The sequence below is a fragment of the Prosopis cineraria genome, unplaced genomic scaffold (genome assembly GCF_029017545.1).
Source record: "Prosopis cineraria cultivar Desert tree isolate PC_DT_omini unplaced genomic scaffold, ASM2901754v1 PC9, whole genome shotgun sequence".
NCBI lineage: Eukaryota > Viridiplantae > Streptophyta > Magnoliopsida > Fabales > Fabaceae > Prosopis > Prosopis cineraria.
Window position 1 is genome coordinate 8,457,544 of NW_026555340.1, and position 15,667 is coordinate 8,473,210.

At 35.1% G+C, this 15,667-nt stretch overlaps 1 protein-coding gene across 4 annotated transcripts; it reads right to left on the minus strand.

Moving 5' to 3' along the window:
* Window positions 1–1,467: 1,467 nt before the first annotated feature.
* Window positions 1,468–15,191, minus strand: LOC129321004 (transcription factor Pur-alpha 1). 4 transcript variants are annotated; one of them, XM_054966726.1, is made up of 6 exons: window positions 14,669–15,191; window positions 14,533–14,580; window positions 2,753–2,893; window positions 2,412–2,663; window positions 1,863–2,018; window positions 1,468–1,660 (listed from the first exon to the last, which is right to left on the minus strand). In XM_054966726.1, exons 1-5 carry the CDS (start codon window positions 14,954–14,956, stop codon window positions 1,866–1,868), a joined length of 882 nt encoding a protein of 293 aa, XP_054822701.1. In that variant the 5' UTR covers window positions 14,957–15,191; the 3' UTR covers window positions 1,468–1,660; window positions 1,863–1,865. The 4 variants fall into 4 exon arrangements, with proteins under 4 accessions (XP_054822701.1, XP_054822699.1, XP_054822698.1 ...); XM_054966724.1 differs by having other exon boundaries at window positions 1,468–1,657; window positions 14,669–15,190; XM_054966723.1 differs by having other exon boundaries at window positions 1,468–2,018; window positions 14,669–15,189.
* Window positions 15,192–15,667: the final 476 nt, after the last annotated feature.

A 15,667-nucleotide genomic window follows, 5' to 3' on the forward strand; every position in this document is an offset into this window, starting at 1 on the left:
TGGAGGCACTCAAAGGCTTTACGAGCAAAGAATTATCCAACTAGAAAGATTGTGGGGAGCATAGAACATACACTTTCTATCACATCCTGGATTTTTAACTTTGGATTACTCAGGATATATAATCAAGGGTAAATTAAGAAATTGGGACATTTATTAGTAGAAAATTTGATGGAGGATGATCATTGAACTTATTGGATTCTTTGGTAGGTTTGTAATTGGACCAATAAGTAAATTCAGCCACATAGGCCCAAGAACTAAATACAAAAAAGAACTAAAATCAAAATTTTCTAAAGATAGAAAAACATGCACCGGACATAAAAAATTATAGTTATTTATACCTGGGAAATTAAAAAAAAATATAACTTTAAATTTATGCACTTTGCTCGTGTTTTATTATAGGTTCTTATATTTTTTTTTCATTATTCTAAATCCCTAACTTTTGTTTTTTCGTGTTTTAGATCCCTAAATAAATAAAGTATAAAAATCTAGAATATTGAAAAGAAAATTGTAAAGATCTAGAACACCAAAAAAAAAAAATACAGTAATATATAGCAAAACCCGAACAAAGTATAAGAACCCAAAGCTATGTTTTTTCTTTAAAAAAAAAAAGATAGTTATACTTCAGTTGTTATAATTATTTATTCAATTATTTGTGATTATTTATACACTATTATTTGGTATAAAATTATTGAGTCAATATTTGATAATAAGTTCGATTAATTTTTACCCCTCTTTAATTGGAGGGAAATGGGAGGAGGGCATGTAAAGAATGGTTTAACGAATTCATTTAAAAAAAAATAGCGAAATAAGGTTAATTGTTTTTCTTCTAGAGATAAGATGGGAGGAATTAATTAAAAATTTTTAACCCACTTAAAAAGTCAAACTCCCTTCCCTTAGTAAAATTGAGACATCTTTTAATTGCACTCTTGAAAAGAGAAGAAAAAATTGTAGCCACGGGTATCTTTTATATTATTGAATAAAAGACCAAATTAACTTTTTAAACTATATTTCCAACAATATTAAAATCTTAAACTCATTAAATATGCAATATTTTTTTTAACTTTTAAAAACAATGCAATAAAAATTTTATCATTAACAAAAATTAACTTTTAAGTGACAAAAGATTATAGATAATAACTTTAAAAATTTTTAAAAATGAACCAATAAAATTTTCTTCACTATTATCTATAACTTTTTAAAATCATTATATATTATTGTATGACCAAAGATAGCTTTTTGTTAACTGAAAGAGAACATTACACGTTTAATAATCTTATGATTCTAGACGTTCCAAGACATACAGGTTAAAAGCCAATTTACTTTTTTTTTTTTATAGCTAGTTAATAGAAATAGTATTTTTATTACTTCTTTTTTCATTTTTTTTCCAATTTTATTTCATTTTATACGCCAAAAGTCCTGAAAGTTGGGGTGGGGGGGGGGGCAGACGTATGAAACAGCTACAGCAACTCATTTTAAAAGTCATTGTACATAAGATCATTTTACAATTGAAATCCAAATAAACATTCGTGGGGTAGACAAAAACAACCAAACACGCCTTATTACAGAACATAACATGGGTGCAAAAATATCTCTAGCTAAGTACAAGTTTTGGTCCACTTTCTTCCCTTATTCCCAATGAGATGCATTTCCAATTTCTCTGCTAATCAACCAGAGGTTGGATTATTCCGAAATCATCAATGGAAGAAGAATAACATGAAAAGAAGAAACAGGAAGGAAAACATTAAACATAAAAAAGGATAAAAGAAAAAGCACAAATAAGCCCAAAGAGAACACCCATTTGTATAACTAATGAAACTTTGCTGGAACTGGATTATTCATCATGACCAAAAACCCCTAGTTACCATTCATCTTTGAGGGGGATCGATTGTACGGACAGTAGCGCCTTTCATTCCATCGATTCGATCTTTAGTGATTTCCACAAAGTGACCAACAATCTCATGAAACTGTTTGAGTCCGGACAGAGGCAGAATGATGGATGAACGATCAGAACCTGCAACCTGCAATTTGATAAAGTGAATACATACCAGTTTGAAACAAAAATGCTATATGACACTTCTTCCAGACTACAATATAAGTCATTGTTAACTAATTTATGTTTCTTTAAAAAGTTGGTTAAAATCTTGATTTTCTTAAAATTTTCATATTTTTTCCAATTTTGCCTTTGAATGTAATAAATATAACATTTGACTTATCCAAAACACTCATTAATTACCCAATAAAGTAAGGGCAAAATTTTGGAAAAAAAAATAGATATATATATATATATATATATAACACTTACCTAATACCCTATATTTTAGACCAAACAAAATCTTCTAGAAAATGACTTATATTATGCTCTGGAGGAAGTACATGATAAAGAAACGGAAGGGAAAGATGATGTTATCCACCTCAGATATTCTTAAGAAATGACCCCTGTTATTGCTCCCAAGATCAAAGAAGAATTTCTTTTGATCGGCCCTGATAACTTTTGAGACCCCTAAATTCCCCATTTCATCCTGAACAGGCAAATCAACAGACCTTTCCACATTCGGCTCAGAAGATGTTGCAGGTTGACTACTATGACCAGATATGAATCCTGCACCAACATCATCTGAAAGCCCAACAAGACGTTCTGAAGATTCAGAACTTTGCTGCCACAGCTCCCAGATAGTCAGAGATAAAACAGATTAGGAGATCTTAGCAAATCTCAGAGCCCACAGCAGTAGGTTAAAATATAAAAGAAGCCAACCTGGTTAGGAAGAATGAAAAGCCTAGAAGCTTCATTGATCTCTACCAAAATATTCCTGAATGCGGCCCACCCTTCATCTCTGGAACTTCCTGCAGGAACAATGATAGTACTACGATTTCTACTGACAGAAGCTTCAGACACCTGTGCAAAATACTGTCTAGAATCATAATCTTGTAACCAAGTAGCAAACAGGTAATTCTCTCCACAAAATAGGATGTTAAAATTAATGAAAAGACTCGGGCATGGATGACTAACCAATCTCAATGGATACAACTTTTTAAATTGAAGTAATGGTAATTCCAGGAAAAAAATTGTGTTAAAAATAATCTATGCGCAAAAAGTTTTGAAGATGATGAACAGTGTTTTATCAGTAATTTCGTCTAAAAGAAGCCTTTTCTGTTATATTGTGCTTCACAAAATCGACATTCTGTCTTCACGACAATTGACTTATTGCCTAAACACCAAGTGCTGTCATTCTATTAAACTTCAAATGCTGAAGCATGTGCAAGACACACAGGTTAAAAATTCCAGATACCCAATTGATTCGTCCCATCTCACCTAGTTCCCCTGAAATCACCAGTATTCTGACCACCCACCTCTACACTTACCATCCTCCATCACGTATAACGCCTGTTTATTCACAAATCCCACACCGTCCTCTACTTGTTCCAGCTGGGGCATTTAGGGCCAAGCATTATGTGCCATCCCTAAATACATGAATTCTCTTATGCCCACCAAGCTAATCACTTCCCATTTCTGTCATCCCCCACTGCAGTGCATATAATGCTAGTTTCATACCCAGTTCAACATCTCCTTTATTCCAATGGAAAATTGTAGGTTCAGAATGGTCAAGTTTTGCATTTGCAACTAATCTTGTGACCTAGAAATGGCTCTCTCTTCTTTTAGTTCATGCATGGATCCCAAACAGGAATCCTAGATCTGTAGCTCCATAATAAAAGCATTCAATAGCATCTATTTAAGCACTTTGTAAGGGATGATTTACGCAACCAAAATGTGAAGCCACTCAGTAGTATTTGTGCACCAAAATGAATCCAAGTTCTCCACAGTCAACAATTTTTGTACAGGCTATCAACATGCCTATCAGATGAGTTACCTCCTGAAATCTTTAGAACAGATGCACAAGGTGTTTGGTACACAGATTGCGAATGTGAGCCCAAGAGTACATATCTGGTCTTAAACAAAAAGGTACCTGATATGTAAATATAATAAGAGGAAGTTAGTTGGGTAGTTAGTAGAGGGTAATAGATAGATTAGGAATGTTAGTGAGCCCACGACTATTTAAGGGGATAAGGAGTCAATGTAAAAGGGTGTTTGTATGGATGTATGGAATAAGACTTGAGTTTCTTTTCTCTCGTTCCCTCTCCTCAGTTTCTCTATTCTATCTTTCCTTTTTTCCCTCTCTTTCTCTCTCATGTCAGAATTACAGAGATCTATCAGTACCCTTGTTGATATTGAGAGGTTTCAAGGTCTAGAAGGAAAATTTATTTATGTCCCTCACAGTAGACTGGATATTAACTTCCCCCTTAGTCGACAGGTAAATTTATGGACTATCAAATAGAAGAGCAGATGGAGGCAGCCTACAGAAATCTGAGATACTTGAAGATAGCTGATATAAAGGAATATATTTCTAAGGAAAAAAACAGAGAAATGGAGGTCTTCATTGATGTTGATTGGCAAGTTCTGTTGCTAATAGAAGATCCACTTCAGGATACGATACCCTTGTTTCAGGAAATCTGATGAAATGGAGAAGCAAGAAACAAGCAGTTATAGCAAGAAGCAATGCATAAGCTGAAATTAAGGGCAATTGTAAACAAGATGTGAGGCATTGTGGCTGAAAATATTCATGGATGAATGAGGAATTCTTACAACCAGAATTATGAAGATATTGTGTGATAATATGGCATCAATCGGCATTGCTAAAAATAGTGCACAATGACAAAAACATGTTGATATTAATTGTCATTTCATTAAAGGGAAACTTGAAACTAGGGCTTTTCAGTAGACTTGTATTGCAACCCAAAATCAAGGAGCTGATTTCTCAACCAAGGCCTCATCACAAGTTAAATTCAAAGATCTAATCAACAAGCTAGACATGCTAGATATCTCCTTCCCGATTTGTAGAGGATTATTGGTAATCTTGGAGTATCTTGGCCTTATATGGCGGTTATGATTACCTGATTTTCTGCTATTTCTATTTCTGTTTTACTTCTCTGATTTGTTGCATATTTAAGATATTTTATTTCCTCATTTCCAGTTGCTAATTTCATGGGATACTAGTGACAAACTTCTTGTCTTTTTCTTCAATAAGATTAAGATCAGAGTATTAACATTTGGTTCATGCACAATATTCTTAGAGAAGTCATAGAATTATCTTTCAAAAATACCTGTAATTGGTTCTTAAGTAAAACCTAAGTATTAACATATTGATTATTAAGAGAATTAATAACAAAGGTGATGGCAGTGAAAGCAGAAGCGCAACCAGAGTGAGAGTGCAATTAAAGTTTGGACTTTCAGAGTTATGAGTGGGTCAATTAGTGTTCTGAGATAGTTTATAAAATATCATGACAACAAATTGATACAATGTTCCAACCCAAGCATTCTTTCTTTCTTTGTTCTTTTTCCTGTTTTGCCCCATCCATAAGTCAAACATGGAAATGAATCATTCAAGACCTCACATTCTTGGGAATCTATGAAGCACAGACACTAAGACAAGAAAAAAGAAACAAGCATGGACACCAGATGCCAATTTCAAAAAATTACGGCATAGGACACAACACAACATGTATGTATGCATGTGTGTGCAATGGCATCACTAATTTCTCACAAGGATTTCAATTAAAAAGAACAATGGCCTTGAACAAAATGCAGAGATAAATAAAGAACTATGGCACAAATGAAATTTGCAAAAAATGGGTTCCATGTCTTCATTGCCATAGCATAGACAATTCTATGAAAATGGGTCATGCAACGTCCTTCCAATAAAGGGTTTTGCATGGGTTCTATGTCTTCGTTGCCATAGCATAGACAATTCTATGAAAATGGGTCATGCAACGTCCTTTCAACAAAGAATTTTGCAGAAAGTGAGTGTCTTCACTGAGAATGAGCAAGTTTCTGTTCAAGGCTCAAATCATAAGTTATTCGAACACCATGACTTTCCTAAGAATTCAAAGCTTAAATGAAGAGCAAAGAACTACATGCTTGTCATTTGCTATGAAATATTATTTTACCCAAAAAGAGTTACAACTTTGGCACATATCTGAGCAACATAAGAAGTTCTGAGGGCTAAAAGAGCTAGCTTGTATCCAGGGAATCAGAATTACTGAGTAGCTCCGAGTCCCTTTGGAAAAAGAGAGCAATAACTCTAGCATGTTAGACTTTAAAAGATGAGAGCAGTTTCCGTAAGTCATATGAAGCCCAAAGGGAGGGAAGGAAACCTGGATGAGAGCAATAAGCTCATTTTCTGTGAGTCACAGCAGTGTTTCTGTATGACATCCCAACACACCACCAAAAATGAAGCACCCGTGCTTTATAGCCAACAATGCCAAACGTCTCTAGAGGGATCACAAGGAAGCTAAGTAGCTAACTATGAAATCACCAAAATCCTTTGAGCACATGTGATAGTGTCATGACTCACTTTGATCAACCACAATTGGGATGAATTGAGCAAATAAAATGAGGATTGAGGATAGTTTTACCAACATATCACTTACACATGTTCTCACCATATGAGATTCATCAACGCAGGCATATCAATGTTGATACACTGTTCATAAAGGAGAAACTTGACCATAGCCTAACCACCACCCATACACTGAACATTAATTGGTGGACTTTTAGACAAAAGATCTACTCGCCAAGGTTTTGAGAAATCACATGCATGTAGGGAATGGAGGACATCCACCCAGACATTTGAGAGGAATAGTAAAAAAAGTCAACTCTCTATTAGGAAAGGTCTGAATTGCGAGAAGATCTCCTTCCCTTCATAGATTAGGAATCATTTTTTGTTTTTAGTATCCCTATATATCAGCCTTTATTCTGTGCACCCTAAAAAGTAGCCCGTATCTTTAATTTCTTTAATTGTAAGCAATTAGTTCCCCGGATCCAGGGAAGCTGTTCCCAACTGATATGCAAAAAAAAGTAGGGAAGGGGGAGAAAGAAGGAAAAAACAGAGAGAAAGAGAAACGAAAGGTAGGAGGAAAGAAAAGAAGAGAGACGAGAGGAAGAGGAAATAGGAGAATAAGACTAACGTCTGAACAATATCTCAACATAATATTTTTAGGTTTACACGTCCTATATTATATAGATGCTATCCAGACTATGTTTATTCCTCTTACATCCCTAACTAACTCTTAACTATCCTAACTGCTAACTAACTAATCTTTAATATTCGTTTTATGACTTACACATCAATACTCCCCAATTCAAGAAAACCCTTGACCTCAAGGGTCCGTTATAATGAAGCCTGAATACTGTTGTGACAGCTAAAAATCCATCTCTATTGTTTATCCGAAAGACCCTTTCATCTGCCCAATATTATTTTCGATCTCTTCCTTGAAGAATGGCTTGTGGCAATAGAAACAAAGGTTCTCAGCTTGAAGCTCAACTTCTTCCAGGCTCAATTTTTTTGTGATCTTCACATTCGCTGGTGAAGAAGAAGCCCCTGCAGATGAAGAAACAGAGGAAACAGGACCTCTTTTTCCGGAGACTTGTTTCTGAAACAGGCTGAGCACTGACAGGTCTGATACCACTGATATATAAAAGTAGGGGAGGAGAAAGAAGGAAAAAACAGAGAGAAAGAGAAGAGAAAGATAGGAGGAAAGAGAAGAAGAGAGACAAGAGGAAGACGAAGAGAAAATAGGAGAATAAGACTAACTTCTGAACACTATCTCAAAACAAATATTTTCACGTGTACACATCCTATATATAGATACTATCCTGAATATGTTTATTTCTCTCATATCCCTAACTCTAACTATCCTAACTACTAACCACTAATCTTTAATATTTCTATTATGAATTACACATCATCAATACAAAGGTGAATTACCAACAAAGCTGTTCTCTATACGCAAAGGTTAACTACCTACAAAGCTAAACATAGGTCTACTCCATCCTTGCCCTTCTCAAATATATGAGGTAACCATTTTTTCCACAATAACCATAGACACCACAACCCTGCCAGCACCAAACTCTACAAAAGAACCGCAAAATCCTCATTTCTCCCAAAAACTTTGAAACATAATAGCCAAAAATGATATAGGTCTACCGGAAAAACTGCTCACAGCAGAGAACAAATATTCCACTCCAAATTCGCCAAGCCACTTCACAGTTAAAGGAACATGACTGTTTGTCCTAAACTTTATCAACACATCATACAAACATCTCTAATGAAGAAAAATTATTGACCCTGACTTTGAAGGAACTCATCAACAGGTTTGACCAACTAAGATGCTATGGTATGTTGAATTTGTCATTTCAAATATATTTGAGAGTCCAACTCAAGTATAAGTTTTCTCCAATCTAGGGAGGTTAATGACGAATTAGGAAGAAAATTGGGAGTGATATTATTGTGATTTGGGTAGTTATTTATGAATCAGACAATAAACTATCAATGAAAGCTTAAATTAGTGGATATTATTGATTACTATTTCCATTAATCTAAAGCAAGTGCTTTATTTTCCTTCATAAACCTTTGCTGTAGACTATTTGAGATATCTTAACAATTAACTAACTGGTGGGTACCTAAGTGGTATGAGAAACCCTATCCCAAAAGCTAGCTGTTGAAACAGGAGAACCAACTCACTTATATACCCCATTGAGCATCTCATACTATTTAATGTGGGACTTGGCATCCCATACTACCAAGTCTCCATCAATTAGCCCCCCATGGAAAGCCGACATCCCGACGGCTACACTCCATAACACTTAACTTTGTCTCCTTCAGATCAGAACCCTCTATGGGTAGCCCTCTTAGGAACTGCCAACAACAAAACTTTGATACCAATTGATGGGTATCTAAATGAGATGGGAAATCCTACCCCAAAAGCTAGCTGTTAAAGTGGGAGAACCAACCCGCTTATATACCCCATTGAGCTTCCCATACTACTTAATGTGGGACTTGATATCCCATACTACCAAGTCTCCATCACTAACATATAAGTAGTTCTTTCTCTCAGTTTCTTCCTCTTTCTCCCATTTACGTCTCTTCCTTCCTCCCTATATACCTATTTTTCTCCCTTCTCTCTCTAGATCCCCTTTTCTTCTCTTTCAAGGTTTCCCAATTTGTCTCCTTTCTCCCCCCTTCTTCCACACATCACAAAACCAAAGATGTTCAGTCTTCTATAGTCATCATGGTATTCCTCATATAAGCAATTGTTTACACTTTGATAGGTACCTAAGTGGGATGAAAAACCCTACCCCAAAAGCTAGCTATTGAGTTGAGAAAACCAACCTACTTAAATATCCCATTGAGTATCTCAATACTATTCAATGTAGAACTTGATAGCCCATACTATCAAATCTCTATCAATTGGCCTCTCATGAAAAGTAGACATCCCAGCGGCTGCACTGCATGGCACTTAACTCAACCTCTTACTAGTCAAAACCCTCAATAGGTAGCCCTCTCCAAAACCACCAACTATGCTCTGATGCAAATTTATGGGTACCTAAGTAAGATAGATAACCCCACCCTAAAAGCTAACTACTAAGATGGAAGAACCAACCTACTGAAATACCCCATTAAGTATACCATACTACTCAATATGAAACTTCGCATTCCATACCACCAAGTCTCCATCACACTCTAGCCATAACATAGACATTCAATCTTATGTAGTCACCATGGTATTCCTCACACCAATAGTTATTTATAATCCAGCTATATATTTGAGTCTCTAATTAAAAGAATTGCCACAACTAGCTCAGGCATTGATGGTAGCCTTTGAAGGCCAAAACACATCAAAGAGATGTGGTTCTAGAAAAACTAGTCTAAACAGATGCCATTCCATGAATTGATTTCAAGACATCACTAGAACTAGAACCTCTAATTTGAGTTTGTATCATATGACTCAATATTTCTTTCCTGTAGAGCCATTTTCTCATAAATGTCTTCCTTATCCATCAATGATAATGGGAGAGAAGGTCTTGGCATTCCAAAATGGAAGGATGCCAATGTAGAAAGAATATACTTAAAAGGAAATGAAACTTGGGAGTTATGAACATTGCCATTGACAATACAGTGCACATGGGTTAGCAAAGCATATGGTTGCCTCATTGGTTAAATGCTATCAATCACAATAATAGTTCTCTATTCTTAACAATAGAGCCTAGACTGGAGATGGTTCATCATGTTATCACTGTGAAACATAAGGTAGATAGCATAATTGACATATTAAAATCTTGATTAGCTGCAAAAAGATTTACTCAAACTAATTGAAGGGACTACCATGAAATCTTTGACCTGTAGCCAAAATGAACTCCTTATCTGCAGGGAATAAAAGAAAGGAATAGAATACTTTGGAGTGACTTAAAAGGGGTTGCTTGAATTACATACTCCCTCCGGTCTAAAATATAAGCAACTTTGAACATTAATTCGCATATCAATAAAATCATTATTCTTATGAAAATATATATTATTTCCCCTTTTACCCTTAGTCCCAACTACTAATGATGAGAAAGAAGGTCATAAATTCAAACAAGAATCCAAGTTAAATAATAAAATGAGTACAATGGGAAAAAAATCCTACAACTACTAAGTTGCTTATATGTTGAACCAAGGTTAGCTGGAAGAAAAGGCTTATATTTTGGACCGGAGGGAGTATAATATCAATATGGTGGATGCCATTTTGCTCATGATACAATGAATGTGAAACTTCTTCGTGTACCCAAATAAAGTAAAGAAATAGAATGATGCATTGTTGCTAAGAGCTAGAAAAGTGATTGGAGTGACATGCAATAGAGGAAATTTCAGCAGGAATATTTTATCAGTATAATTCTACAAAGTACTATTAGTATATTTCTCCTACCGGTAGCATGCTGACCTGTGACTTTTATATACTTACATATGATATATTTCCATAAAGGTAGGATCTAAAAATCCTCTATCATTTCTAATGACTCATTCTTGTTAGCCCCTTTGATTTAGATGTCCTTGGTATTTATCTTCTTTAGATAATCTTCTTGGTTGAGTTTCTTATTTATCTTATTGTTCTAGTTTATCTCTAGGAGTGAGTTTCATTGTCATACTCAATTATTTTTTATGTCATAAATAACAGGAACACGCATGAATGAAGTGTCTTCTCCCTTCAATATCTAAATTCTACCCCATATGATTACTTTACAGCATGTACTTGTGTATGAAATTTGATGCCTTCTAAAAGATTGCTTGAGCAAGGGTGAGACAAAACAGATGCTTCAAACAGCTTCAAGTTATGAACAAAATGATAAGGCTAACCAAACAATGCAGTATAAAATGGTTGCAAATCCATATTCCCTTTTGTTAGGTCAAACCATTCATCCCTTAAAACAAACGAAATAGAATAAATAAATAAGTAATCATTGTACATATCACCCCAAGATGTGATATGTAGATAATTAACGAGGGAGAGGGAACAAGGATGTAACAAAAGGCCGCACAGAAGACATTGCTATTGATACAGAATATGTGCCCTATGAAAAAAATGTAAGTAGTTAATTGATAGATAAGACATTAGTATGTAATAACAAGCTATTTTAACTTCCTACTTACCCTTACATAAGTAAAGTTAATATGGGAAGGTATGAATGAGAATGATAGAATTATGGAGAAAGCAAAGGCTATCATTTTCATTCTCCATGTATCCAATTAGTATCAAAATATCAATCTAGGCTTGTGCATTAAAGGAGACAAGGTATCAAGATCAATTCAAACAGCTGGAGCAAGATTTGGCAGAGACTCATTCAGACATGAACAAGCTGCGGTATTCTCCACAAGAATAGAAGGAATATTGGAAGAGGTGTCAGCAAAGATGCCACAGAACAGTGTAAATGGTTCATACTTGAATAACATTGCCAGACAAGCTCCCATGGATGGTAACGATGAAGGAAATTTTACTGTCTCTTCACAAAGTGGCTTGTATGTCTTCCCAGCAAGGCTTATCTAAATCAAGAGTCCAAGATTAACGGAAAAATTTATAGGGGTGGGTGCATAGGCAATTCTTCAAGATGGATGCTAAACTTGCGGAGCAAACAATCAAGTTGATTAATATATAATTGGAAGGAAAGGTTTTACAATGGAACCAAGACTTTGTTAAAACAAGAGGAGCAATAGAGTCAGGTAAATGTTGCAAAGTTTTCAGAAGGATGGGTAATTGTTTTGGTCACATGTTGCACGTAGATCCCATGGAAGAATTGAAGAAAATGAAGCATGATGGAACAGTGACAATCAAAAAATTCAAAGGATTGGTTTCACAAGTGGACTAATAAGAAGCAACATCTAAGCTATGGAGGGCTTGAAACTGAAAAGATTGAAATTTCAAAATGACCTGTTAATTTCAAAATTTAAAAAAAAAAAAACTGAAGATTGAAACACCAGAGAGGATGTTAGTCAAGAAGCAACCATCACTAATACATGCATGAACTCTTTTACCTACTATGAGAAAGTAGATTCTTCTCCAACTATTTTCAAACTTTTTGACAACCTTGAACCAGATACCCTTTTCTAATTAATCCAAAACAAAAGCTTCCCAAATACATGATAAATATTCATCCTATATACTAACAAGAGTTGAGTCTAGCTGAAGAAGCTATTCTCTCATGATGTGACAAACCAAAGTATTAATCTCCGTTGGAAGAGGTCCCACATTTGGTGCCCCACCATGCCTCAAATAGGATTATCTTCCATAAGAGGATATCTATGAGCAATCAAAAAACCATATTCATCCCATATGGATAAAGATACCATTTGTCAAACCTTACCAAATACTAGATTATTAGTCTACAAAACAACCATCACAATGGGGAAATGGATGAAAGAAGTCAAGACAGAAATCGTGGTAAACAGTCATTGTTAGCTGAATAAGAAGTTAGTAATAACTAGCTAGTATTGTGGAGATAGTAAAGGCTATTATTGTCATTCTGAGAGTATCATTTTCACAAATGCTGTAGGCAAGTGTAAATTGCTTTTTAAGGGATATCTACCTTCAAAATCTTTTTAGTGTATGAAATTTTGGGGTAGCTGAATGATGCAAGTAAAGGAGCAGAGTAATACATATGAATTAAAGGACGATGGTGTCTTCAAAAGACGGTCAAAGTTGAATTGTGGATTTGATGGTTTAGCATTAAATAAATTCACAAGAAGCAAACCCTACTAGAGCTGCCAATTAAACAAGTAGCTACAGTTTGACAGACAAATCTCAATAATTAGTAAGACCCTGCACATTAACTTCATTGTATCACATTCTCCATTCCTAGAATCACCAACAATCTCAAATTCCCTTAACACAGGATTCCTTCCAATACATTTTAAATTACAGGAATAAATCAATGTTCAAGAGAACCAGCTCAGAAACATTAAAAATGAAAAAGAAAAGACATTAACAGTCTAGCTGACTCAATACTCTAGCATAAGAAACCATTACTTTCTTAGAAAATGGCAAAAAGATTCTAAAGTCACTCTGCTGCTGTTGCAGGATTCCCAAAGATATTTACAATGTCTATCCAATCACCCCTCGCACATACAGCAGACAGAAAAATGTAATCACAGGTTCCATGTGATCTTAATGAGGTCCAAAAGTAGTTGTTTCAAATTTCCAAGTGATGACCCTTCTCAACAATGCAATTTTTTTAATTAAAAAGGACTCCACAAAACATCCATAACTAGACTGCTTTCAAGGATGGACCCAGTAATGAACAATTAGTGGCAGTTACCCCCACCAAACCAGTTACCTAATTTAATCCTTGACAGATCAATCACAGATATGCATAATTTAACAGAAGCCCCCCCCCCCACCACAAAAAACAAAAACAAAAACCAGAATAATTCCTCTGGAATATATAGCATTTGTTTGTTTCCCAAAACTTTTAATTTTGTACCCAACATGATCTAATATATCCCTTAAAATTTCACTACCATATTTTTTTTTCCTGGTTCTAACCTGCTTTCATCATTTAGAGTAGACTAAAGTCTTGTTTGGTTGCTAGAAAGGATGGGAATGGAATGAGTTGAAAAAATCAAACCAAACATGAGTTAAATCACCCATCTCCATCATGATAAGCATGATAAAACTCAATATTATATATCACAAATGTGAGAATCATCACACCCTCCAAAAATCTCACAAATCATGATTCCAATCTTATGAATTAAATTACACTTCTCCCTTATAAACATGGTTCACCTATTTCCCTCCACATTTTGATTATCTTATTTTTACCTTTATTTTTTCAATCTATTTCATTCCCTTCCTTTCTAGCAACCAAACAGGATCCAAGTATTTTCTTATAAGCGGTAAAAACATATGCATATCAAACCACTCTCCTGGAATTAAGAAATCCCAATACACCCACCATTGTCTGCTGCTCAAAAAGAACCCAGAAAACAAGACTCTGATAAGTGTATTAATAACCTGTTGCAATTAGGTTAAAGGAGGTGAGATCAAATACCATAAGGACTTTACAACATTCATTCCAGCTGAGGTAATTAGCTTTCAGGTTCGGCCATTGAGAATGTGCATTGAAAAAGAGATGTTAGAGATTAATACAACCAGACAATCAAGGAATACCTTTAAGAAACGGCCCCTCCTATTCTCCCCAATGTCGAAGTAGAACACCTGAATAAACAAAATGGGTTCGCCAATTCAAAATGAAGTCACAAAAAAATTGATGTATTTAAAGAAAGGGGAAGAAGCAAAGGATTACCTTGGTATCAAGCTGCAATTCCTTGCTGAAGAGGTCTTGCTCGTCGGAGTTGACATAATAATTAAAGAGATCAAGAAACCAGGAAATACCAGAGAAGGGGACGATGATGGTGGACCTGGTAGCAGAAGTCTTCTCAGAGATTTTAAGGTAGCGACCACGAGGGTTCTCCTTGAGATCGAAGTAGAAGAGCTTGTGCTCAACCTGAAGTGTTTTGCAAAGCAGCTCCACGTCATTCCCGCCTCCGCCGCCGCCTCCGCCACTTCCTCCTCCTCCAGAATTCCCCTCCATGTCCTCCTCCACCACCGCCGCCGCCACCCACCACCACCAGCAGGAGCCAAACAAAACTCTGAAGCACTAAATATCGCGCAATAAGTCAATTAATAGACACTTGGCGTTAGATCTGACTAAACACAGAAACGGCGATTGAAACAGCTGCGGATGTGCTCTGAATCCATTCTTGTCTTTGCGAAAATTAGAGTTGAGATTTTTTTTTTTTTCCCCAACTGTTGTTGCTGTTTTTTTTTTTTTTTTCTCTTTTTGGTTGGGTTCCCAACACTAGTTAAATTAAAGCATTTCATGTCGCATGCGGTTTAATAACTGTCAGTGAAACTCGCAACTTTTTCCTTCGTTCCTATTAAAAAAAAACCTTTCATTGGCCATTAAAAAAAAAAAGGTAAATTTCGAATTTCTCACGAAGATTAGACCAAATAATGATAACATTCCCTTCATTTGAAGTATAAAACATTTTTATTTACTATCTTCATTTAAAAATATAAAATATTTTTAATTAAATCTCACCATTAATAAAATAGTTACCTACTTTCAAACTAACCCTATCTTTTCATATTTACTCTTATTAAACACTCTTCAATAAACATAAAATCATTATCAATAGAGGCACTTAAAAAAAAGGTAATAATTACATCTCAAAAAATTTAAAATACCATATATTTTTTAACATTCAACTCCTTAAAAAATGTTTTAGATTTTTTATCAGAA